At 36.8% G+C, this 27,353-nt stretch overlaps 4 protein-coding genes across 5 annotated transcripts; 3 read left to right on the forward strand and 1 right to left on the reverse strand.

The window, feature by feature from the left end:
* The first annotated feature begins 1,303 nt into the window (after positions 1 to 1,303).
* On the forward strand, positions 1,304 to 4,507 carry LOC103433399 (heat shock 70 kDa protein 1). Its single transcript, XM_008371654.4, has 2 exons — positions 1,304 to 1,783; positions 2,536 to 4,507. Exons 1-2 carry the CDS (start codon positions 1,570 to 1,572, stop codon positions 4,266 to 4,268), a joined length of 1,947 nt encoding a protein of 648 aa, XP_008369876.2. The 5' UTR covers positions 1,304 to 1,569; the 3' UTR covers positions 4,269 to 4,507.
* A 3,107-nt stretch (positions 4,508 to 7,614) lies between these two features.
* LOC139194907 (uncharacterized) lies at positions 7,615 to 10,120 on the reverse strand. Its single transcript, XM_070819951.1, has 2 exons — positions 9,765 to 10,120; positions 7,615 to 9,379 (listed from the first exon to the last, which is right to left on the reverse strand). The coding sequence occupies exon 2, from the start codon at positions 9,235 to 9,237 to the stop codon at positions 7,744 to 7,746; it is 1,494 nt and encodes a 497-aa protein (XP_070676052.1). The 5' UTR covers positions 9,238 to 9,379; positions 9,765 to 10,120; the 3' UTR covers positions 7,615 to 7,743.
* A 13,282-nt stretch (positions 10,121 to 23,402) lies between these two features.
* On the forward strand, positions 23,403 to 23,987 carry LOC103419346 (RING-H2 finger protein ATL51-like). Its single transcript, XM_008357466.2, has one exon. It carries the CDS (start codon positions 23,403 to 23,405, stop codon positions 23,985 to 23,987), a length of 585 nt encoding a protein of 194 aa, XP_008355688.2.
* Positions 23,988 to 25,549: 1,562 nt separating this feature from the next.
* On the forward strand, positions 25,550 to 26,547 carry LOC103419326 (RING-H2 finger protein ATL33). 2 transcript variants are annotated; one of them, XM_070820613.1, is made up of 2 exons: positions 25,588 to 25,737; positions 25,786 to 26,547. In XM_070820613.1, exons 1-2 carry the CDS (start codon positions 25,698 to 25,700, stop codon positions 26,337 to 26,339), a joined length of 594 nt encoding a protein of 197 aa, XP_070676714.1. In that variant the 5' UTR covers positions 25,588 to 25,697; the 3' UTR covers positions 26,340 to 26,547. The 2 variants fall into 2 exon arrangements, with proteins under 2 accessions (XP_008355666.2, XP_070676714.1); XM_008357444.4 differs by having other exon boundaries at positions 25,550 to 26,547.
* The last annotated feature ends 806 nt before the right edge of the window (positions 26,548 to 27,353 follow it).

The following is a 27,353-nucleotide window of genomic DNA, read 5'->3' on the forward strand; positions in this document are numbered from 1 at the left end:
TTGATTTTTTGGCATATATGTGCCAAAGATTTAATAGCTAAAAATCTGGCTAAATTTAGACACCGAAGCATATTAAAATGGCTAAATAGCCAAAAATGGTCCTTAAGATTTGCATAACTCATCACTTTGGTCCCTAACATTTCAAATCAATAAAAGTGATCCCTGAGATTGTCCACCATTCATCATTTTGGTCATTCCATTAAAAACTCCATTAAGTGTCCCATAGCTCTTGGTCGGAAGTTTAGGCAATTTTCAAAACTTCGTAATTCAATCGTTTCTTAACCAAATTCGACCCACAGTATATCAAAATAAAGATAGGAAAGTGTAGAATAAGATTGTACCTATTTGGAAGCCTAATGGCTGCTGGAGATGGCCGGAAAATAACCTCAAAGTTGACTGGTCCGAGGGAAAACTTGAAAACTCACAAGAAACTAGGTAAACTTTAAACGTTCATAACTTCTTCAATACTCAACGAAATCAAGTGATTCAAAAATGAAAATCATATTTGTCGACGAGATGAAGAGAATGGCTTAAAAGTGGCTAACTCAATACCAAGACAACTACTTTTGAGCCGTTTTCCTACCAAACCACGGTGAGTTAGCCATCGAAAAAGGTACCATTTTCTTCATCTCATCGAGAAGTATGATTTTCGTTTTTGAATCACTTGATTTCGTTGAGTATTGAAGAAGTTATGAATGTTTAAAGTTTACCCAGTTTCCGGTGAGTTTTCAAGTTTTCCATCGGAATAGTCAACTTTGAGGCTATTTTTCAGCCATCGCCGGCAGCCATTGGGCTTCCAAATAGGTATAATCTTATTCTACATTTTCCTATCTTCATTTTGATATATTATGGATCAAATTTGGTTAAGAAACAATTGAGTTACGAAGCTTTGAAAATTGCCAAAACTTCCGGCTAAGAGTTTCGGGACACTTAACAGAGTTTTTAACAGAATGACCAAAATGATGGATGATGGATAATCTCAGGGACCACTTTTATTGATTTGAAATGTTAAAGACTAAAGTGATGAGTTATGCAAATCTCAAGAACCATTTTAACTATTTGGCCTATTAAAATTTTTGGCATGACAGTTGCTCGTGCGAAAAGGTCTTAGAGTAAATTTCAAACAGTTGTAATTAGGCAATCTAGAAGGGGTTAAAAACCTAGGGTTTTCTTTACCACCACCGCCAATCTGGATTCCGACGTGGAGTGGGACCCCTCCTACGTGTAAAAGTGAACGGCGATGGTTGGAGCACCGAGAGCCAATGAGCCCAATAAGAAGCAACCGACTAAACCACAGCCGCGCGGACTGGAGCGCGGAATCTCAATCAAACATGACCACGAGTCTACGATCGTAACGTCAAAACAATCCCAGCCGTCCATTGGCCCCACATCCCACGGCTCCAAAACTCTAGGGTTATAGAACATTCTGGAATTCCAACCCCCCAAACTCTATATAAACCTCCTCGATACTCCTCTTCCTTTCATTCACTCTGCAAACCCTAGCAGCCACAGTTGTTTTTCGCCTTCTTATTATTTCATTCACCGTCGGCAAAACCCTAGATTGATACAATGGCCGGTAAGGGAGAAGGTCCGGCCATCGGAATTGATCTTGGCACTACATACTCATGCGTCGGTGTTTGGCAACACGACCGTGTAGAGATCATCGCCAACGACCAGGGTAACAGAACCACCCCGTCGTACGTTGCTTTCACTGATACCGAGCGGTTGATCGGAGATGCCGCTAAGAATCAGGTCGCCATGAACCCCATTAACACCGTCTTCGGTAAGATCTGAGCTCCTTGTTCTCTCTCTTTCAGTAGAATATGGATCTGTATTGTTTCTTTTGCTAGTTTCTGGATCTGTATTTTTGTTTAAATTAGCTTATAGATCTGTATTCTCTTAGTAGTATGCGTTTAGATCTGTTAATGCTATTTGATTCCTTTTTGTTCATTGACTTTGTGAATATGCATCGATTTGATTTGTGGTAGTGAGATTTATGGTTGCTGATTTAGATTGGATCTGTAGTTAACAATTTGGATCAGTGATTTGAAAGTTTTCAAATTTGCTTAGTAGATCTAGTAAAACAGGATCTTAGTTCTGTCACTATTTATTTGAAAATTATTTGAACCTTTTAATTAAGGTACATATCAATTGAAATGATAGAACCCAACTGAATATTTATTTGAATTTTTTAATTAAGGTACATATCAATTGAAATGATATAACTCAACTGATTCTTTATTAACATAGATATTATCTGGAAAGCTAAATGTTTTGTACAATGATTGATCTGTTAAAAACATGGATTACTATTGTATAAGATTACTTGGATGTGTTATAAATATGGATTAGTATTGTATAAGATTACCTCTGTTAAAAATATGGATTAGTATTGTATAAGATTACCTCTGTTAAGAACATGGATTAGTTGTATAGATTAATTTTTTAAATAATTGTTTTGATAGTATGCTTACAGTGATTTGTTTTAAACTAAAGATGTGTATGTTGATAATCTTTGATTTGTTAAATTTGCAGATGCTAAGAGGTTGATTGGTCGTAGAATTTCTGATGCCTCTGTCCAGAGCGACATGAAGTTGTGGCCATTCAAGGTTACCTCCGGCCCTGGTGACAAGCCCATGATCGGAGTCTCCTACAAGGGAGAAGACAAGCTCTTTGCCGCTGAGGAAATCTCGTCTATGGTCCTCATCAAGATGCGTGAGATCGCCGAGGCCTACCTTGGCAGCACCATCAAGAACGCTGTTGTCACAGTCCCTGCCTACTTTAATGATTCCCAGCGTCAGGCCACCAAGGATGCCGGAGTTATTGCCGGAATCAATGTCCTCCGTATCATCAATGAGCCCACCGCTGCTGCCATTGCTTATGGTCTTGACAAGAAGGCCACCAGCGTTGGTGAGAAGAATGTCTTGATCTTCGATCTTGGAGGTGGTACTTTTGATGTGTCTCTTCTCACCATTGAGGAGGGTATTTTCGAGGTCAAGGCCACAGCCGGTGACACCCATTTGGGAGGAGAAGATTTTGACAACAGAATGGTGAACCATTTCGTTCAGGAGTTCAAGAGGAAGAATAAGAAGGATATCAGCGGCAACCCCAGAGCCCTCAGGAGGTTGAGGACATCTTGCGAAAGGGCGAAGAGAACCCTCTCTTCCACCGCTCAGACCACCATTGAAATTGACTCCCTTTACGAGGGTATCGATTTCTACTCCACCATCACCCGTGCCAGATTTGAGGAGTTGAACATGGATCTTTTCAGGAAGTGTATGGAGCCAGTTGAGAAATGTTTGAGGGATGCCAAGATGGACAAGAGCACCGTCCACGATGTCGTTCTTGTTGGAGGATCCACCCGTATTCCTAAAGTACAGCAGCTTCTTCAGGACTTCTTCAACGGCAAGGAGCTCTGCAAGAGCATCAACCCTGATGAGGCTGTCGCCTATGGTGCTGCCGTCCAGGCTGCCATTCTCAGCGGAGAGGGCAACGAGAAGGTCCAGGACCTTCTTCTGTTGGATGTTACCCCTCTTTCCCTCGGATTGGAAACCGCCGGAGGTGTCATGACTGTGTTGATCCCCAGAAACACCACCATCCCCACCAAGAAGGAACAGGTCTTCTCAACCTACTCCGACAACCAGCCCGGAGTCTTGATTCAGGTGTATGAAGGAGAAAGAACCAGAACCAGGGACAACAACTTGCTCGGAAAGTTTGAGCTCTCCGGAATCCCACCTGCACCCAGAGGAGTACCCCAGATCACTGTCTGCTTCGACATTGACGCTAACGGTATCTTGAATGTCTCCGCCGAGGACAAGACCACCGGACAAAAGAACAAGATCACAATCACCAACGACAAGGGCAGGTTGTCCAAGGAGGAGATTGAGAAGATGGTTCAGGAGGCCGAGAAGTACAAGTCGGAGGACGAAGAGCACAAGAAGAAGGTTGAGAGCAAGAACGCCTTGGAGAACTATGCCTACAACATGAGGAACACCATCAAGGACGAGAAGATTGGGGCCAAGCTGCCGCCGGCCGACAAGAAGAAGATCGAAGACTCGATCGAGACTGCCATCCAATGGTTGGACAGCAACCAGCTGGCGGAGGCCGATGAGTTTGAAGACAAGATGAAGGAGTTGGAGAGCATCTGCAACCCAATCATCGCCAAGATGTACCAGGGAGCTGGGGGCGAAGGTGCCGGCCCAGTTGATGATGATGATGCTCCACCTAGTGCCAGCGGCCCAGGCCCCAAGATCGAGGAGGTCGACTAAGTTTTTTGCTGCCAGGGGTTATGTCGTTTTTTGGGAATTATTATTTAGGTGTCTGTGGAACTTAATATTTTTATGTTTTATTTGGCCTTGAAGTTATATATCAATGCCTATTTTTCTATTTTGCGGAACCTTTTATGTTGTGCCGCCGGTAAATTTCTGCCAGGCGTTTATTTTTATTTTTTTTGAACTTTTTAATTTGTACTTTTTTAGCCAGTTTTAAAGGAATATTCTTTTGGCTATATCATGTTTTTCTTTCTTTTGTTAGAATCTTTATTATACAAAAATAATTTATCAAATTTCTCTTAAATTGGAAAATTAAGCTTTTGAAATGGAACAGATTGGATCATCTCATAATTTCTCGAAGTACACAAATGAATCACACCAATTAGACAAATAAACTTGATTTCTCACAACCCAACAAATGAAACACATAAATCCAACTTTCCTATCATTTCGAGGAACCAAACAAAACAGTAAGAGAGACTCATTACCTTGATCGTTCTTGGCAGTAAAGAAAATGGTCCAGTCTCGTCCCCAATCAAGCACTCAGAGATTCTAGGCCTAAAGCTATTCGCCGGAACCTTCACCCTACTGGCCGGAATCACTTAGTTGTTCGTTGTTGGTGAGGCGAAAGGCCTGTTTGTGGTCTGCGCGGCTCATGTCACTTAGACCTCCATCACAATATGAATTTGTGAAAAAAAAAAATTAAAAAATCTGACTTGTTTTCAAATTACAATGGGTTATTCTTAAATTTTTTTAAGTCCAGTTTTGCAAAATGGGCTTACCATACAGGTTGTTTTTTACCTTAAAAATTGTTTTTGAGTTAAAAACTTTATACTCAAATCCAATACCAAACAGACCCTAAGTTTTTGAAATGGAACTGATTTCACCTCACATTTTTTCTTGACACTTATTTTGACAAAAAAGACGGTGTGGCTTTAGGAACAAATTTCAAGTTTGTAAGAAATACGGTACGTTTTGAGTTTGCTTATTGACGCTGATAAATTGATTCCTGGTGCTGATAAATTTTGTGATGGTGGACAGAAAGAAGTTGAAATGTCTCTATAAGTCTTTCTGATACTCGGAGGTTACGTGGTAAAGTAACCGGTTGATTTCCTTTTTTTTAATTTTAAATATTGAGTATTGACACGTATTTTGACCGTTATATTGACTATAATGACGAACGAAAAGATGATGATCACGCAATTCCTTGACCCTCTTTAACCATCCATTTGCAATCCAACGGCACGGCATATCCGTGCGTGAAGCAAAGTGTGGATACTGACAGAAGGCGGGAAGACATAGAACCTGACATCAAAATTGACATGAAATTATTTGAAGCAATAACAGCCAACAAGGTGTCGCTTCAAAGAGGCCAGACGCCACCATTGACCCCTTCTCTGCCTGCCTTTGCCCTTTTAGCCTTACTTGCCTCCGCCAACTCCCCTGACGGACAAAGGTTGTCAAATGCAACCCTATCAAGTCATATAAATCAAGTTGTGGATAAATCCTTCACCTACTAATTCCAAATTCAAAAAGAAAAAGATTTACGAATTTACATTGTGACAAGCAACAATTACTTAGATCTTGATTAATTTGGCGATACACATTTTATACAAGAAAAATCACAACTTGTGATATTTAATTTTCTATTTGTAAAAGAAAACTCGGAACTTGAGATATTTAATTTGGTGATATACATTTTATAAAAGAAAAGTCGGATCCTTGAAGAGTTAGCTGATATTTGTACAAAGTTAGTCTCTAATCGAGTTTTTCATGACTTAATGTAGCAAACCCTTAAAAATGGTGTCCTTGAATTATTTAGTTTTCCATTTCATTGTACCAGAATAAAAAAGAGAAGTGGTCAAAGATCATCTAAACCCAACATTCCGTTATACGCCAAATAAAGTCACGCGATTAAATTTTTAACTTTAAGTATTCTCTAACATTGAAGAAACAAAAATGCAACACTAGATTGTGAGCTGGTTGACAAGTTTCGTTCTTTAATACTATCATCATTTAAGTGATTAGCAACATTTGTTACCTACTTATCTGACAGCTACTTTTTTTGTTCATAGTTAATCACTGTTGACCCCATTTCTGTAACAATAACATCACCATGAACCGAAAAGAACACAAATCACTTGTGCTTTTGGCGAATAAAGTGGAATTCCCACAACCCACAGCTTTTAGGAATATCCAATGATTCAAATACAAAACCCTAATGTCACGTCGCCTTCCCAAAAAATATCGGAGGCAGATTATCTGTCCTCCCACTTCCCATGTCCACCTGTGCCCTTCTATTTGTGTGATCACGGTTAAGACATATTAACATTTTATATTACTATTATTTTTTGTCTTATTATTTTTATAAAAAAATTAATATAAAATGCTGACGTGGTTTAACCGTGACCATACAAAACAGAAAGGCACGGGAGGGTACGAAAAGTAGGAGGGGAGAGAATCTGCCTCCAAAAATATCTCCTCTTTGAAATTCCCTCAATTGCCCTGCGGCTGCCACAATTTTTATTCTTATCAGAAAGCTAAGCCATTGGTGTGAAGGAGTTAAAAAACTCTAACAAGACCTTCCGTATCGAGTGCCGACTTCATTATAAGCGGTTTGTAACTTAAGTCGTTGTCCGGCTTTATAAGAAACGATTTGTAGCTCAAGTAATTAAGAGTGTATATTAAAGCAAGCAAGGTCTTGTATTTCCTTCTTTTCCCCAACAAAAAGCCCCTCTTCTAATAAGTGGGTGGTGACAGCAATGCAAAAATGATAAGATATCATCCGAAGGAAGAAGAATGCAACGATATGTAACTATGACACGTGTCCGGCTTCAAAGGATATTTTAGTCTTGATGAAACAAACAAACAAGGAAAATGTATGAACAAATTGATCTCTGCGCTGGGATTCAAGTTCAACCCTAAATGAAATATTACAGAAAATATTCGTAAATCATAGCCTAATTATTGAGAGTGATCAAATCAAATATCGAAAATTATACTGATAACTGATCATTTACGCAAAGTGAGATTTGAAATAAATTGATCATTTCAGTCAATTTTTCAAAAGACACTGAAATATGTGATCATGGATTCATTGGCATCATGCCCCTTCAACCTTCAATACAGAACAGTTCATACAACCACACACTCAGTTTTCTAAGCCATTGACACAAGCTATGAAAGTGAGAAAGTCATGTTCAATGTATCGACAGGGCAGATTAGTCTACAGTTTAACGACTCGAACCGAATAAAAATCAAGAATTTTTTTGACAAATCTATATAAATCAAGAAAATAGTGAGAGTCAATTCATAACCAGATGCATAACTTAGTAGCAAAAACTGAAAAGCCAAACGTGAGCAGCACGTTTTTGTTTCCTTCATGCAATACGCTTTCATGGTACAACAGTTAGTAGAACAATGCCCCAACCATGACAATAAACCCTTACAGACCTCTATAAATTGCCTAATTTTAAGTCAACATGAGATCATTGCCTCCAAGGTGAGGGCGTAGGCAAACACGAACCTCATGTTCTTCTGGCCCAGCGCGGAGTTTTGGAACCATAATCTCAAGCACAGAGCCTGGCCCGTCGTAATAAGCTTCTATGTTAGCGTCTTCAGGAATGCGGGTGGCAAGCGGGATTTCCCTGACAAACTCTCCTGGGGAACAATGCTCAGAGGCTGGATCCGTAAGAATGAAAGTCCGATCATGTCTCTTGATGTATGGCAAGCGAGATGTGCTTATACAAGATACCTTAATGATGCCTTGAGTAAAAGTATTCCTCCAAGAAACTTTCACCCTTTGAAGATCCACAAAGGGTAAGCTGATGATGATTAAATAACCTGCATCATCCTCATAGATTGTTTTTGCAGCTGTAACAGGCCCGTAGACGTTCTTCATTACACCACTAAATTGATTTGGCCATTGCACCTCATTTGGGTGGGTTTCCGTATCTGGGATTCGATCGGACGGAGGATTAACAGCCAGGTAGCAATCGTCATCATTCCCGTGGGGGAAAAACTCCTTCCTCCTCTTGCTGACAGGAGAAAGGTCCATTCCATCAGAATTGTTGTTGATAGATGGCTGGGTAGACAAATTGAGCCCAGACCCATTCAGAAGTTTCTTTGAGTGAGAATTGGGCGCGCTCTTTATTGGAGCAGGTGGCCTCTCAAGCTCGAAATCTGTATTCGGAAGGTTTCTCCAAGAACTAAAATCCCCTGCTTCCATAGGAATTGTGAAGTTCACATCCCTCCCAGTCAGTTCCATCCACCTTTTACGGTCTTCTTCATCAAGACCGATGAGATTAGGTGACCGAACAAGCTCAATCCCATGCACACATTGGGGGTTTGAAAGACCCCTATAATGCTTCCGCTGCATCCTGTGAGATCGAGCAAAACCCTTGTCGACACTAAATGGAAACAGACGCTCCCCTTGGCGGGAATGCCCATTCATGTAGCTCCTTAGCTGCATCTTCCCCAAAGCATTCTCAGGCCTCTCCTTGAAAACCCACATGTACATGTTCTCCATGTCATGCTGAACCATGAAAACATCAAGCTTGAGATCAGATTTCTCATACCCAGAAACACCATTACTGTCCCGGACGATTTTGGCCTTTGACTTCTCATTCAATGCGGGCTTGAAGTAAAAACTGAAGAAGAACCAAGCGCCCCATATGCTGTCTACTCGCTTGGCGCATTTCCGTCCAACCTTGGGCATTGTAAGCAAACTCTCAGTCTCATACACCTGTGGGCCAAGGCCAACATCTAGAATATCACAAGCGTCTGAATTCCACGAAGGTGGAGGTGGGCTGCGCTCGGCTGACAGGGGCAAATTTATATCAGGGGGGCCGGAAAGTATGATCTGTCGATTCATCTCCAAATCCAATTCGTCGTGAGAGGAAGCGCTGGAATCCATGGACAAGAGCGTGGACGGGTGGTGATTCTCCATTGACAGGGCCGTGAGCATCGAATCTGCCGTTTCAGCTGAACAGCTCCTCGGTGGGGATTGTTGCTGGTGGATTGAATATTGCCATTTTTCCAAAAACAATTCAAAGAGAGAACAACATCATATCAATCAATCCCCACTGTATCTTCCCTCCATCAAAACCCTAGATTTATCAAACCAGATGAGAATTTCCTCACAAACCCACATCAAATATTCAACAATATAAAACAAGATTCAATACCCCCAATAAACAAATTATAAATAGAAATAGAATTCCAGAAGAACTGATGGTATATAATTTAAATTCAATCACAAAGGGAGAGAGATAAAAACGCTATAGAAAAAATGTATCTAACCCTAGCCCAAGAATCTCCTGAATTCCACCAAACCCAGGTGGAAGACACTGAATCATACCCATCAAATCCATGATTTTTTTTGTTTTTTTTTTTTTAAAGCACAAATTTTACAAAAACAAAGGGGCTAAAAATCCAGAGGACCCAGAAGACCCAGAAGCAGAAAAACGAAGCAGGGATCCTGAAAGAGATTACCTTTTGGGATAAGCATCGGGGAAGCGGAAGCAAGAGGGAACTCCAGAGGCGACCATGATGCTCATCTCCAGCATATCATCAACTACCATGTTTGCTCTTCCCTTTTCCACTTTTAATTATTTTTAATTTATCTGTAATTTTTAACTGTTAATTTAATTTAATTTAATTTTTGGATTAGTTTGCCGTCCGAAAATACAGACACAATTGGGGGAGGGTGAAAGAAAGAGGGCTAAAGTTGGATTTAGGGTTTGTTGGTTGGGGGGGAGTGAAGGGGAATGGGATTGGGAGTAGGAAGGGAAACCGGAGACGTGCGGGAGCATCTACTTATAGATTAAGAGGTGGTGGGTTAACGCCCCCATTTGGGCTTCCGTTACCGCCGTGAAGGTGTTTGCACTTTTGGCTTTATTTCTTTAAAGGTTTGTTTGGTATTCTATTTGAATCCAATGTTTTTAAATTCAAAAACAATTTTAAAAAACTGAACTCAAGACTAACTAAAAAATATAGTCTATTCTCTAAAAACATAAAAAGTAAGTTTTTAAAGTTTTTAAACTTAAACTCTCTCATTTCTTTTTTTTTTCCCTCCTCCCATCTCACTCCAAATCTCTCTTTTTTCTTCTTTGTCTCTCCTTTATTTTTATACCTTTTTCGTCTCTCTCCTTTAATCCGTTTTCTTCATTTTCTCGATTCTTTCTCTCACTCATCTTCCTCTCTATCTCGTCCAATCCTCTCTCTTCTTTCTCTTTCCTTCAATCATCTCTTACTTTATTTCATCCTCTCTCCTCTTTCTCCCTCTCATGTGACCCCCTCTTTTTAGATTTCTTTGTTTAGTTTAAGTCGTAAGATTTAAAAAATTTAAATCGTAAACCAATCAAGTTTTTGAGTCCTAAAGAAAATTGTTTTTAATAAATGTTCTTAGGAAATATTTTGAGAAATGATAAAAAATTTCAAATAAGATACCAAACAGGCTCTAAATTTTTTGTCCAAATTGTGCACTTTCTTTGGTGTTTTATTTTTATATATATTTTTTACTTTTTGAAGTGTTAATTCACTGAATTTAATCTAGAATTTATAAGGATTCTATTATTCATGCACCTATTTTTATTGTCCGACATCATTCTTAATTTTCAACCGTCAGATTAAATGAATTAAAGAACATCAAATGATAGAAATTAGAAAAAGTGTGTGAGAGTTAAAAATGAGAATGTAGATAGCTTCGTCCATTTATAAAGAATCAATCGTACATACAACCATTTTCTTTTCATTAACAAATTCAAGATAATATTATTTGTATTATCTGTGAGCGAATATAACTTTATTTATTATATTTTATTGTCATGACATGAGTTGACTCAAGTATCTTTTACTATTATTTATTCAGTATTTTGAGGTTAGTCAAGTTAGATAGAGTAGTGTGTTTCTGCATCCTTATTTAAATGCTTTTTTTGTATGTTAGATCAATTTAAAATAAGTTATTTGTAAATAAAATTTGTATTTAATTTACAAGTTAAACTATAAAAAGAAGAATCTAAACTTAGGGGTAGAAAAACGAGCACATTGGTCTTTAGCAAATTTTGGCTACACCCCTGTCTATTGGTTAAACCAAACAACTTGAAGAAATAGGAATTCGGATCCTCTTTGCGAGGATCCCAGAAATCCGTGAATCGTGTTCGTTCATCATACATCGTGGGATCATAAATTATTTTAAATATTTTTATTTAAAATTAAGCACAAACAGTACTTTCTAAAAACTGACCACACAATATATGATAAACGGACACGATTCATAAATCCCTAAGATCCTCACAAAAAAGAATCCAAAAAGGATCTTGTTGGAAGAAATAGACCAATTCACATGCTTAAACTGTTTCAGTTGATTAAGATAATTCAGCATGTGTTATCTTAATAAGAAACACTTAAATGTGACAATAATGAAGTGTTGACTTCTATTTTACCCTGGTTTTATCATTATAACTCTTTTCTCTCTCTCTCTCTCCCCCCCCCCTCTTCTCTCTCTCCCTCCTAATATATCTACGGTAGTTACCATTTTATTTTGAAAATTATTTTCATGCATTTTTTTTGTTTTGTTTTGGATAGACCGATATTGTTAGTGGATTAACTCAGAAAAAGAGAGAAGGTAGTCTATGAGAATTGAACTCACATTAAGGTACATAGACATAATTGCTTTCAGCATAATTGTTTTCCACCATTACAGTAAAGTGTTATTTGTTTTTTATTTATATTTTCCCAACGTATGCCTACAGACTTTGTGTGTGAATTTTTTTCATTTTTATTTTTAAAATGAGAAGGAGAGAGGGTGACAAAGAAAGTGGGAGCGGGAGTGGAATTACATTACTGGCCATAAAAAAAAATTTGTGATAGAAGACTAAATAGTCAATCACCCTCTTTTGGTTGACAAAGGGAGTTTTATTATTAATTAATACTAGAGAGACCAAAATTTTAAACTAAATTTATAAACCAAATGATCTGTCACTATTTAGAAATAAGCATGTTAATCAATATTTAAATAACAATCATCAACAACCACATCATTTGATTTGCAAATTTAGTTTAAAAAATTTGGTGTCTCAAACATTATCCTTTTCTTAATAGTAGTTTAGATTAATAACTATCAATTACTATTGTTCATATCAAATAGAAATGTATCATATCCATTCCCATAAAGGTCATAACCGTAAAAATTAGTTATATTTATAATTACTAAATTAACAAAGTCTCATTAATTAACGAGTCCATTTCATCAATAAATATTTTTTTTTTCTTATAATTAATGAAACAAATGTTTGATTACATGATGTCAAGCAACATTAACAAAAAATTATGAATGAACGTAAAATATTATCAACCTAACCATAAAACGTCCACATCCAAAACCAAAAACTATAAAAAAGGTCGTACCCAGTGCACAAGGCTCCCGCTTTACGCAAGGTCTGGGAGAGGTGAATGTCGGCTAGCCTTACCCCCATTTATGGAGAGGCTGCTCCCAAGTCTCGAACCCGAGACCTACCGCTCATGGGCAAAGGTACTTGCCATCGCAAAACCAAAAACTATGATTAAAAAAAAAAGTGTATAACCAAACAATATTGAAATATAGGCATAGCTTTTAGTTTTGGTTCTGATTAAATTCTTGATTTGATAGTATTTTATTTTTACTATAATTAGAGAAAGAACAATATATTAGATAACTGCATCTTCTGTCCCGAAACACAATCTTTAAACCCTAAATCAAGAATTTGGTATTGGAAAACCATGAACTCGCAACTTAATACAAAGAATGATGTAAAATCCTTGATGTGCTAACATTAAGTTTCGACATTGTGAAAAAAAAAATAATAATAATAATTTCTAGCCATCTAGAACGAAAAACAAAGAAAAATCTTGTCTTCGGCAGGCACCCGTGTTTGGTCCTTGTTTGTCTCCTCTCTCTCCTCTTCTTCTTACTCATGTTTTTATGCTAAAATTGTCGCCATCAAAGTAGTCGTTGGGAATTATCTGTTTTTTGGCTTACAGCCATAGCCAACACAAAGGTTTTGGCTCCACTTGTCACCTTCGATATGGGTTTGAAGCGCATGAAAGCTCTTACAGTGTGCCGGGTTTGGGTTTAGTCAGTAAGGTACTATGGTTTTAGTTGGTGCGAACATGTGGCTATCTTCGGGATACATACTGGTAGTACTGTTTTGTCCTTTTAGTTTGATTTTGTTTAATAGTTTTCAGAAAACTCACTAGGAGTTTGATGGTTTTGGTTTTCCTGCTTATGAGAGTTCTTTCATTTTAGTTTTTTCTTGGTGTGCCGGATCTCTTTCATATCTATGTGCGAAATGGTGAAGATGTTTGATTTGCTGAGTTTACTTAAATTGGTGTTCTGGAGCCATAGTGGTGATTAAGTGATGTTCGATCCATGATATATCATATTGTATGTCTCAACATGATTTCAATTTTTTTTTGTTCTCATATATGTTGGAAAAATTAGTTATTAGTTTATTTTTGTTTATAGTTTTCTTGTGGGACAAGGATGTTAGAATTTTCTATATCCTTTAAGGATTAGGATTGTGCCTTAGTTTTCTATATCCTTTAAGGATTAGGGTTTGCTTTAGTTTTCACTATATATAATAGTGCTTGTATTAGTTAGTTTTAACAAGTCAGTCACGATGTAGCCTCTTAGGGTTTTGTAGCCCTTTCGGCATTCTCGTTTGTTTAATAATATTCTTATTATTTTGTTAATCTTGTTCGTTTCACACTTTGATATTCAACTTGGTATCAGAGTAGGTTTGATCATTTGGGATTTAATCTGCTTCGGGTTGGTATCTGTTTGCTTGTTTTCGTTGTCATTCGTGTTTAGATTGTTAGTTGGTATTGATTGTTTGCAAGAAGAAAAAAATTGTTCGTTCGGTTTTTGTTTTTTGTCCCGTGACTCTACTTCTGCGCCTTTGAACGCCGCAACCTGAGTATCCGTAAGTCTGTATTGCTGCAAAGGAAAAAAAGAGGGAAAAGTAGAATGGAATGAAAAAAGAAGGAAAAAAAAGGGGAGTAAAAAAAAAAGGAAGAAACAAGAAAAAATTGGTTGCTTGTTTGAGGCCCATGCGGGAAAAAAGAGAAAAAAAGTTTGGTTGGATTTTTTGTTTGTTTGTTTGGAAGTTGGCGTTGGCATTGGTATCGGCATCAACATCGGCATTGGCATTAGCATCAGCATTGGCATTGGCAGTGGCATTAGCACTGGAATTTGGAGTCTTGCATCCGCATCTACTTGTTGGCAAACTCATGACGTGTACCGCCATGAGTTTGACGGGAGGTGTTGGAAAAATTAGTTATTAGCTTATTTTTGTTTATGGTTTTCTTGTGGGACAAGGATGTTAGAATTTTCTATATCCTTTAAGGATTAGGATTGTGCTTTACTTTTCTGTATCTTTTAAGGATTAGGGTTTGCTTTAGTTTTCACTATATATAATAGTGCTTGTATTAGTTAGTTTTAACAAGTCAGTCACGATGTAGCCTCTTAGGGTTTTGTAGCATTTTCGGCATTCTCGTTTGTTTAATAATATTCTTATTATTTTGTTAATCTTGTTCGTTGTGCACTCTGATATTCAACTATATAATCACTGTGGGATATGAGAAAAGAAAAGAAATGCATCGTTTGATTGATTGAATGAACTTTTAAAGATTCCTTATCGATCGAGTTTCTTCATTCCAAACACTTTACATGTTTGTTAAGGGATCGAAATGATCATTAATTTACTATCTGTGGCTCTCAACTCAAAGAAGAAAGTGTTGTCTTACCAGTCCATCTCCTCATTTAGTATTTAAAGGTGGCTGTGGCTATCAGTCTTTGAGGGACCTCCCGGCCACTCCCCCCAAACACCCATAAATATATCATCCCACCCAATGAAAAAGGTGGCATTGCTTTTTTGTATATAATGTTCAACGTTGTGGTTCACATTCAGTATTTTTTTCAACTTTTGTTATGGTTCATGTAACAAAAGATAAGGTTCTCTCTCGTATCTCTGTTGCATTTTAAAATAGATAGGGTGACGTAGAGCACATATAGTTGTTGAGCTTCACACGTGGACTAATCTGTTCTGATACTATAAAGAAAGTTATGATTCCACTATAAAACTAATTGACAATATAGAGAATAACCCAACTTTATTTATAAGTCATTGCATAGTTTGGTCCCTCACTGATGTGGGACTTTATCCTCACATTCTCACAAAACTAATGACTAATTAAGCCCACTTTAGTGAGGCTTGTTTTAGTTATTCTCACGTGGTCGGTATGTGTATAATTCACATATCGCTCATCTTGTGATTGATCATGTGAAGCAATACAATGTTGCTATCATAGATAGCTTTAGTGGGCAAAATAAATAATACATGTACATTATCGTTGAGGCGTTCCATACCAATAATACAACGACATGTATAAATTTTACACTACATAACGTCGTATCATTGACACAAAACATCATAATAATTCTGTATAGATGCCATCTAAGTCCATCTTCCTAATGGGATCACATTTGATAAAACAAATATTGTATAATTGCATTTGTCCCACATGTGCAATAATGTGCGATAATGGCTTCATGGTCCATAAACTGCAAAAAGCAAATGGTGACAAGCAAACACAGTTTCCTCATACGCTCACCACATAAAACTATATTTCAATTTTATAATTATTAAGTACAGAATCATCTACATTTTTATTTATTTAGGGTGCAAAGTTTTGAAACTCGCATCCAATTATCGCACAGCTCATCTACACCTTTTTTATTTTATTTTATGTTATTTGTTTTTCCCTTGGCTTTTTCTCAGCTTCTTTTTTGGAGTCAAATTCAAAGACGCAAGCAAATAGAATACATGCAATAATGTAAAGTTCATATTATGTACATCCCACCTAGTCCGAGAAGGACTTACGTGGTACAAGTTTATCGAGAAAAGTAAATTCTAATATTACTACTCTTTTCAATATGAATAAAGTAGAATGTACACTATTACATCGAGTCGCTTGACAAGATAGTTGTGGCTTGTGGTGAAGCACAGAGGTGCAAGGAGGTACGACCACACCTTTAGTTGTCGAATCAAATTACTCAAAGATGTGCGTTTATGGGCTCATGCTAAAGTGTTTCAATCAATTCCTGTCAATATAAGCGAATACAATAAAAAATATTTTATTGTATAGATGTATAGATTTTTGAGAGATACATACTTATAATCGCTCTTAAGACCCACATTTTCGCCCTTCTGTTGGGCTATTGCTGCTTTACTGCGGCACTGCTACATTTTGCCACCCTGCTGCGGCGCTGCTGCGTGCTGCCCTTTTTTAACACCAAATCAAAACGACGTGGTTTTGAACCTTGGAAGCAAAATGAAACTGCAATTCCCTGCTCCCATCACCATTCTATCTCCTACCAATTGTTCAATTCAGTTTCCTCATTTGTCATTTTTGATTGATTAGTTGGAAACATATGTTTTCACACACCCATGAATCTTTTAAAGGAATTAGTGAAGATCGGGAGGCATAGAAGCTACAAATTAGTGTATAAGCTTTTTACATTTAATTTGATGTTACCGGTTGCAACCACTTCTGTGGAGTAAGCATTTTCTGCTATAAATACTATCAAAACACCACTATGTAACAAAATAGGAGATCAATGGTTGAGTGATAGTTTGACTGTTTACATCGAGAGAGATGTTTATGCGTTTATTGATAATGAGCCTATTATGCAACATTTTTTATAACATGAAATCTTCACATCAACAATTATAACTAGGGGTGGATTTTTTTGCCAAATTGCCGTACCAACCGAATTGCCAACCGTGCCATACCGATTTTGTGCCAAATTTTTTGTACCAATTGGTAATGGTACGGTATTGTACCGTACCGAAATTTCATGGTACAGTATTGGTAATGGATACCATTACCACGGTATTACCGTACCATACCAAAAATACAATATAATTTATAATTTATAAATTATATAATAGATAATTATATAACACATATTTATAATATTCCAATAATTTGAAAATAAAACCCTACTTATATTAGTATTGTTGTTGGTGACTTTGATATCTTAAAATTGTGGAAATCAAACACAAAAGAGTTCCTAATTCTTTCACAAAATAGCCAAAATATCTTTGTAACCCCCACTTCTACTGTTGCTAGTGAAAATGCATTTAGCCTAGGGAGAAAGGTTGTGGACCCTTTTAGGGTATCCTTGACTCCTAAAATAATGGAGGCACTAGTGCGTACTAGTGGTTGACTTAGGGCAGATGAAGTAAACTTCTACAAGGAACCAACGAAATATATGCTTCAATTTTACAAGGAAATGAAAGAAGAAAAAACAAGAAAGATATGCTTTAATTTTTTTAGTAAATTTGTTATTAAATGGTTTTCAACTTTAATTTTTCTTGCTACTAATTAATATGCTTTCTTTGTTTGTAATGTATGCTTGACACAAACTCAATCTTCTACAAGTTCAATGCCTCTTCCAAAAGTTTCGACATCTCAAGCTTGAATAACTGATCAATGAATTCTCCTTTTTGAAGTTTACTTCCAATTTTCATTTGGTTTGAAACTTTAATTTCTATTTGGATTGTTAACTTCTATTTGTTTTGGTTCGTAACTTCTATTTGGATTGTAAGCTTAATTTTCATATTGAATCTTGATGCATCATTTGAATTATTATGTGTGTGAATTGTGAATAATGAATAATAGATTAATTTAATCTACAATGTATGAGATAAAGGTACAAAAAAAAAAGTTTTGCCCTTGAATTGGGTTAAAAAAACAAAAACAGATTTTGTCCCAAAACAAAATGGCAATTACCATTGCCATACCATGCCAACCGAACTTTTGGCAATACCGAACTTCGGTATACCGAAAGTTTGGTACGGTAATGGTAATAGATTTTACTAAACCGAAAGTTTGGTACGGTAATTGGTACAAGGGTTTTGGTACGGTAACCGTACCGAACCCACCCCTAATTATAACTTGTTTGTATTGATAAATTATGAACGACACTAATATTGTCTACTATCTAAAAAGATTTGGTTGTCTACATTTTTCTTAAACCTTGCACCCTTTAAAATTCCACTCCTTCCCCAATGGTAGTAACTAGTTGGTTAACACAATACAATCGATCAACCGACCACTCATGTCCCCAAAATTTGTCTTATGTTATTTGTATAATTAAATGTCCTTGTACCAAACATTTTTGTGTGTTATAACTTATCAAATTATGAATCAAAACTTAGATTTAAACTAACGGGTTTAAGAATAAATTGGTATCGAAATCATGATTCAATTGATTTGAATTTCAATATCTCAAACATAAGTAATTCAGGATTTTCACGTCGTCCTGAGTAGAACTTATGATTCACAAAACGTAACATGGATATTGATAAGAGCACATAGTTTTACATAATCTATGAGTACGAGCAGATTCCTGAAAAATATGGAAAAGTATAAGTGCAGTATCATCAGGACAAACACTTTCTAGGCAGGCACTGACTCAAAATTTTAATGGGAACGCACGACACAGACCATAAAAACCCTAGAAAAATTGTTGAGGGCACAAACAAAGGGGAATGAAACTGGATCTTCAATAATTTCCACTTTAAATTTAAAAATTAAATGGTTTCTTTTATTTAATCATGAAAATGCAGAATAATGGCCACATATGTCTGCTTAAAAGCCAGCCTCAGATATCACCTACTGTATAATTCAGGTGCCTTTTGTTTGTGAGAGTACAGTGGAAGTGTGCGTGGAACACTGGAACTTACCTGGCCAGAGTCGAGTTCCTTCTTCCAGGCACGTATGAGGAAAATGTGGAACATGGGACCGCCTGGCTCTTTTAGTAATTAATTTAATTATTTTTAAAAGCTAGTATGTTCTTACCACTTAGTATTACGACTTAGTGTTATTCTTCTTTACTTGTAGGTAAGAATTCTTAGGTTCGATTCTCGCCAAAGACAAATTTGAACCATATTATTACTAGCCCATTGTAAAGATTAGCCTACTCTCCTACTCTTTTAGTGTAGATAACATCGTTTGTTTAAAAAAAAAAAAAAAAAAAAAACCAGTATGTTTTTTTCACTTGTATGTTTGAATCTCTGAGTTTTCAAATTTTGACTTAGATTTGAAATCAATACAAATCAAGTCAAATCTTTATAAAATGATATGATTTTGAAACTATATCTGTTTATATCATACTTAGGGCCTCTGTATTTAGACCTCGTATAAATACTCGGGGACTTAAATGTAATTATGTAATAAAGGAAGAGGCAAATATGTAATAAGTGAGGAGCCCTTATTCTATAAAATGACTCATCACCTTCACAATTAGAAGATGACAATTCCTAGGCCCTCTCACCCCCTCTCAAAGCCTCACTCTCATTACAGAGGCTCTCATACTCTCTCCCTCACAATCCTCTCAGAAATACAATATCAGTGTGGACTTAGCCCAAACATTGGAGTGAATCACGATACATCTTGTGTTATTTATATTTTTTGCAGATTCACGGTCTGATTTACGTTGTTCCAAGACCTCCGATTTTGTGCATCAACATTATCATTTCGTCTTTTCAACATGATTAGCAAACAAGTTTTTAGATTTAGTTTCTAAAATAAACAAAGAAGAAAAAACTTAATACAACAGCATAATTATCAAACGATTTCTTAACAAGAGTAAGAAGAAAGTTGAAGTGGAATATCATGATGTTTGTTGGTAGAAACCTTGTGAACATCTCCACCAGTTGGTGGAGGGCAATGGCAATTGAAGAGCAACGACAATAATGTTGCCTCACTATTCATTCTAAACAGTAAATATCATTGTGCAAGTCCATTCGTTTGGAAAGAGGAAGGACAAGGGTAATTACTATTCACAAACAATTTTTTTATTTTTTTAATGTTTTCTTCGTCTTATCTCCACGTATCATTATTGCCGTAATTTTATAGTGTAATTTGTGTGTTGAACTTTGTAAGATTTTTAAAGTGTGTACAGTATCTGTAAGTTTTTAAATTTTTTGGTAATTTTTATGATTTTTTTAATTTTTTATAGTTGATTAATCCTAATTGTTGAACTGAACAATTATTTTTTAAATCAAAGGCTCACAGAGAGCCACATGGGTGGGGAAGTGGAAGAGATGGTGAACATTTCACGGAGTGTAACAGTTGACAACAACTCTGGGCTTCAAACAGGGCGCAAGCTCTTGCAGCAGCCTTCAACCCAATTACCTCTCATTTTGTAGACTAGTGAAGGAGATTTTTGGCGTGAAAGGCAACTCAACCCAATTGTTCTTGCAATTGGATGACTGGTGGAGATGTGGAGCATTTAAGTTGCAACGTCAGCAACGTCGGCAGCCTATATGTGTCGTCGGCAACGACAATTCCCATGATATTCCGACACGTGTTGCAGATCCAAACGAAAAAAATTAATAAAAAAAAACTTAGGAAAAAGAAATATTTATAAAATAATTCTGTGTAATAATTAAAAAACCACAATAATTGAGGCAACTCGTATAGGCTATAATAAAATGTTGAAAACGAGGTGTGAAGATTTCTGGAGGGAGGATTGGTGGCATTTGGGATCCTACTCGACTCCACACATACAAAAAGTGCAGAGCTTTTTACATGGAAAAGCAACATCTTACTAACAAGTTGAAACCATCTTTTGGTTTTTGAGAGTTGGTTGGAATCAAATCTTTATAGGTATCATCATCCATGATGTATTGGATTAGAAAACAAGAGCTTAGTTGGACTAATAGCAATCTGCCAACTTGTCATCTTAATTTTATACTTAATTTTGTTGTTTACATCACTATGTAGCACGATTAGTGGTATTTATCCTTATTCGATGGTAGGATGACTTATGTTGACTCTCGTGAACGATAAGTTCAAACTAAATTATTATGATTGATATATTATGTGTCCAAATCCCCCACTATTTAGCATGAATATATTATTATATTAAAAAAATAAAGATGAAACACGACAGTTTATTATATTTATTTGTTTGTTATTTTTACTTTTTGAACTGCTTTCGGAAGAATTACATGTGAGGGAACAAGAGGCGCTTTTCAAACAAAGAATAAGCAACGTAAGTTGGTAATTATGCTGATGCGACTACAAATTGGTTCGATACAACTCGAGTTATGAATATATTTTAGGTCAAAGTAGGAGGCTAGAAAGGTGTTGTTACATGAAGAGAATGTAAGAGAGCAATATTAGCAGTGGCTTGACCTTTAGTATGCCCTATGCCTAGCCTAGGGTTGATTCAATTTCAACTATATGTTTTGGGAATTATTATTAGCATTCCAAAAATCTCATTTAGCACTTCAAACTTTCTATAATTAGGATAAAAAATATAATTGTGAAGAATTTAGAATAAGATTTTTAAAGTACTAATAACGGTTCCTTATATTTTACTCATCACAAATTATAGTATCTACCAGATAGTGTGGACCCCAAGGAATATGCAATTAGAGGAAGAATGACCCTTGATCAAAAGGAATCTCCATGATCAAAAGGAATCTCTATGGGCCCATCTAACATAATAGAAAATATAAACATCGTCGGAATTGATCAACCGACCTAGCTCTTGGATTGGTGGATGGGACTGTATGTGTTCGGATTGACCAAACCTCACACCCGGGCTTAGGACGCGGTCGGGTTAGGGTAATTCGTCAATGAAAGTTTTAATGAACTTTTCTTAGTACTGTTTACTTTTAACGTTAATAATATTTTTATTTTAAAAAATCACTCATGGTATTATTCACTTATAATACATTTTTGTCATTTTAGTTAAAACTCAAAATTTTCAAATCATTTTTATTATTTTTCCTTTCGTCAATCAAGTTCAACTTATACTCCTCTTAACAAAGAAAATTTCAAGTGTAACATGTGTATACAATCATTTACTTATCTTTTTAGGTGTAACATGTGTATACAATCATCTACCTATCTTTCTCATTACTGAAATTTTGTGATCAGTGGAGTAGCAAGAATTGTGGTCCAAGAGGGGCCCAACACGCATTTCTTATTTTTGAAAATTTAAGCATATCTTGCTTTCGACCAACTTTCGTTTAGGTTTTGAATGATGAGTATCCACAAATCTAGGACCTAAACTTGCGATATTACGCCCACAAAATAAGTGAGGGAGTCATAAATTTTGGAATGTGATTTCCATACTTCTTTTTCTCCTTCTACACTATATTTATTCTGATTGTTAAATTGAATAAATCAGAACAGTATTTACGAACATTAATACATAAAAATGTGTAGAATGAGAAAAAAAAATGTGTAAGAATCATTTTCCTAAATAATATAATAAAAAAATAATTGTGTAAAACCATAGCGAAAGCTTCAAGGAATAACCCCCAGTCTCTCAACCTCTTCCTCTTTCTCGCTATCTACTCAAAGCTCCATGGCTGCCAGCCTCCTGAACTCCACCAGAGCTCTGAGCCTACCAAAAAACTCAAAGCTAGCATGGTATTAATTTTTTGAACCTGAGAAGAAAAAAAAAGAAAAAAAAAAGGTCAAGATAGGCCTGAAACCATTGTAGTCCTTTCATAGCTCCGCCAATGCGTGTAATGAGAGAAATATATACATAATTATATACAAGAAATGATAGAGAACTTTTTCTACTTTCCAACCTATCATCCATGCATAACTCATATCTCCAATCCATCCGCGTTGCACCCCTATTTCTAAACTGCACTTCTATAAGAGTTTGAACTGGATCAAGTCACTATATGTTTGTGATGGGCCAAGTTAACTTGATTGGGCTTATTCACAATAAGACCCATATGCTATTCAGCAACAACGTTGACTTAATTTCCGGTGTTTGGACTGCTAACTTGATATTTGATTAAATTCTATTATCCATCCTTACATAAATTAATCCTATTATCTTATTCCTAAATATAGCTTGTAACAAAGTCGTTTTCTTTTTATCCGTAACACCTACGTTTAAACAAAGCATATATTAAAGCCATTATTTTGTCACAATGTCACAAGTGAAAATCCCAAACCTCTCCGGATCACCTATAAAACGAAGCCAATTTTAACATGCCCAAATCCTCCCCTCCATCTCCCACCATCTCTGCCTCTCATCTACCCACCATGGACGACGGCGGACAGCACCATGGATTTAAACTCACCCCTGAACTCATCGGCCTAATGGGCGTTGCAGCCGGAGCCATAATCGTCGCGACGTACCAATGCCTTGTCAACCACATTTGTTGCAGCCAAATGCGCGTAGAATACAACATACAACAAGAACAAACACAAAATGAACATGAACAGCGTCTTCAAGGGCATCACGTCAACCAAAACCTCAGATCAACAACTGCACACAGCGTTAACTCGCCCTCCTACGATCAGTTGATCCCGGTTTTCAAGTACACCAAGGAATGCAGAGAAGGAACCTGCGCCGTTTGTTTGTGTGAATTTACCGACGGCGAGAACATCCGTTTACTGCCGGAATGTGTGCACTTGTTTCATGTGGGGTGCATTGACATGTGGCTCAGCTCACACTCTAACTGCCCTCTTTGTCGAACTGATATTATTCCTAGACGAGCACCGCAGCACGTTGTTCCTCCTCCGCAAGATGTTGTGACTCCTCCTCCGCAGAATACTTTGCCTTCACCACAACATGTTGTGATATTGATGCCAAATTTCGGCGCGGTTCATAATATGAGTACTTGATCTTTGGAGTCATGGATTGATGGCTTTTATTTTTCAGTTGATTAAGCTACTTTTGTTTAAAAGAGTGTATCTAGTTAAGACTTGCTCAAATTAGCGGGTGTTTTGCCGAATGAAAAAAAATGGAGGAGGTTTCATGTAAGTGTGATGATTTTGCCGCTCCAATTTAGCTTCTCACGCGCTCTAACTTACTTAGCTTATAATTAGGGGTGTGATATCCACACATCCTTCTAATTTTTAGTCGTCGGATCAAATGAATTGAAGAAGATCAACGGACAAAAATTAACAAATGATGAGTAAGAAGTAAAAAATAGTGTGTGGATAGCTCGCCCCTATAATTATTATACACTTGTAATGGCGAAACCTAAAAATGAGAGTCATTTTCTTTTCTCATTGCGATGGACTATAGGATTGGTGTAAAAGTCGTCCTACCAGTTGCGCGCCGAATTATAGTTGTCTCTCAATCAATCCAACCTGCCAAACTTGCACAGCGATAGGCATCACCAGTTGTTCTATAGCTAGTCAACTTCAAGTTTTGTTTCTTGTTCATCCGGGCCATACTTAGTGGAACTGTGGCCCAATTTTGTATCTGGTTTAATCCAGTCTGTTCTATATCCATCACAGAGGACCCAAGTTCAGACAAGATCCCTTATTAATAGGACCAAGACAAAGCTGGTGTAAAAAAATACCGACTTCAAGGTTTGTGATGTTGTTGAGTTTATACTTTGGTTTACAGCTTGCTTTTGATAAGGGTGATACTAATCTTAGTATTGTTATTGTTATGTTGTTGAAGCAAACGTTGTTAATTTCCATCCTTTGGACACAATCATGCATAGCTATATATTAATGATGAGACAATTGAGGAGATGTGAGTTGAAACACATTTACAGAGAGAAGAATACTGTGACGGATCATTTGGCTAACACATTTACAAAGAGAAGAATATTGTGACCGATCATTTGGCTAACTAAGGTTTTAATATGGATATTAGCGTTCTTGTATTTGATGAGTCTCTTGTTTGGATTAGACCAGCTCTCATAGATGGTGATGCTAGAGTCCCTCAGGCTCAGTTTGTGTATGCTGATATTTTGAAGTTTGCTCTTTGAGTTGTATTCCTCATTCTTCCTAAAGAAAATATATATCAACTTACTCAATATCTATCCATAAATTTTTCAGTGCGGTCATAACTCTGCTATGAATGCTTCTAATTTATCCATACTAGCCCGTATGACATATCATTGCATTTAAATTATTTTTGACACCCCAAAATAGTGATAACACATGCCTCGGTTACTGTTTTTGAAATGAGAGGAATGCATGACTACGAATTTGGGTTGCCAACAATAGTTCTCTACCACATAAATATAGCAAAATTATATGTATCTTGAATGTGAGATGTTCATTTCCAACTATTAGAAAGTACACTATCTAATATAAATTGTTGCGTAATAAATAATTAGTGACGCGAGAGAATGACTAACAAATCATATCTCACCATGATCATACTAACTGTGGTAAAATATGGATCCATCATGAAATTACTTGAAACTTGTCCTCAAACCCCACACACGTTCCCATTAATAATTGCTCTTCACAAACACAAAGAAAACTCCACCGCAACACCTCAAACAAACAAAAACACAAATAGAACTCCAAAACCTCACCCTCTCTCTCCCTCTCTCTCCCTCTCTCCCTCTCTCTCTCGCTCTCATCATGGACAGCGCACCCACCGTTCTAAACAAACCACCGCCACCTTTCCTCATGGACAGCGCACCCACCGTTCTAAACAAACCACCGCCACCTTTCCTCATGGACAGCGTACCCACCTTTCTAAACAAACCACCGCCACCTTTCCCAGCACCGCCTCGGAGCGTCGACTTCTCCGCCCTTGAATTTATCCTCGGCCTCATCGCGGTTATCACCATCCCTGCTCTCGTCTACGCCTTCTTCTTCGCCATCAAGTTCCCTCCAAACCCTTTTCGCCGGCGACCCCACCGGACCTCCACCACCTCCCCCGGCCCCACCGAAACTGAACCCAACACCCAAAACAAAAACGACGTAATTTCGGAGCTCAAGTACCAGAAGGAAGCCCACGTTAAGGAAATCGGAACAGAGTGCCCTGTGTGCCTGTCTCTGTTTGCCGACGGCGAAAAGGTCCGGCAGCTCTGCGTCTGCAAACACTCTTTCCACTCTCTGTGCATAAACATGTGGCTTAAGGATCACTCCAACTGCCCCATTTGTCGAGCTTCAGTCGCCGTTGATCGGAGTAGTGGTGATAATCGGACGGCGGCTGCTGGAGCTAGAGGCAGTGATGATCTGCAACAAGGTTTGCCTGATGCTTCTGCCATGGTTTGACAATTAATTCTTTCTAGGATTTTGGTGGTTTAATTCTTTTTCTCTTTTTCTTTTCCGAAGTTTTTCAAAAACTCGCCGACAGAAGTTGTAAACTTGTATCTGTAGTGAGAATTAGGGTTTGAGAGAAATGCCAAGAACTAGTAGTTAATCTATGATTTCTATAATTTGAAGACCATCTGAAATTTGAATTTTCATATATTTCTGGGTAGCTGGAGGATATCATATATATATATAATATTTGGGGGTTAAGGATTGAAACTTGAAACTCGTACTGTTCTAGTTTTTTATCTGTATTACACACCAGATGATGTTGCATTTAAATTTTAATTCTCATTTGGTTTTTTTTAATGTAAATAACAGTCTAACATATACAAATATAATTGATTAAAATCACTGAAAGAAAATTAAAACACTGAAGAGGATTTTTGCTTATTGATGGAGAACATTTTGGCATTTTGCTACTGTTGTGAAGTTCTTAACTGTAGGTTAAAAAAAAGTATGATTTTTAAGAGATTTTTATGATTTAACCAAAGTTTATTTATTTATTTATTTGCTTGGTGAGTGTTGGGTATTGACAAAGAGTGTAGTGGAGTGGTTGAGTCATAAAAGTTTTCTTTAAACCATACTACACGTAATGGTGTTATTGTTCTTTGAAATTTAATTAAAAATTATGAACAATTAAATTTTTTTTTGGTCATAAACAACCAAATTAACAAACGTTTTATTGGACCATATTGCTTAGATTGATCAATTACAATATTATAGCAAGAAGTTGCCAAGAACCTACCTTTGGAGAGTTGTCAACAACCCATTTGATGTTTCATTGTGAATGGGTGAGTGACCAATTTTTTTAAACAAAATTTGTAAATCAAATGACGTGGTTGTATATGATTAAATTTAACTAAGTATTGGTTGACGTGCTTGTTTCTTATAGTTGACACACATTTAATTTGCAATTTGGTTTAAAATGAGATAATGCTACACTTACCCCTTAGGTGTATCATTATTTGTATT

This window comes from Malus domestica, chromosome 04, assembly GCF_042453785.1.
Source record: "Malus domestica chromosome 04, GDT2T_hap1".
NCBI classification, from domain to species: Eukaryota; Viridiplantae; Streptophyta; class Magnoliopsida; order Rosales; family Rosaceae; genus Malus; species Malus domestica.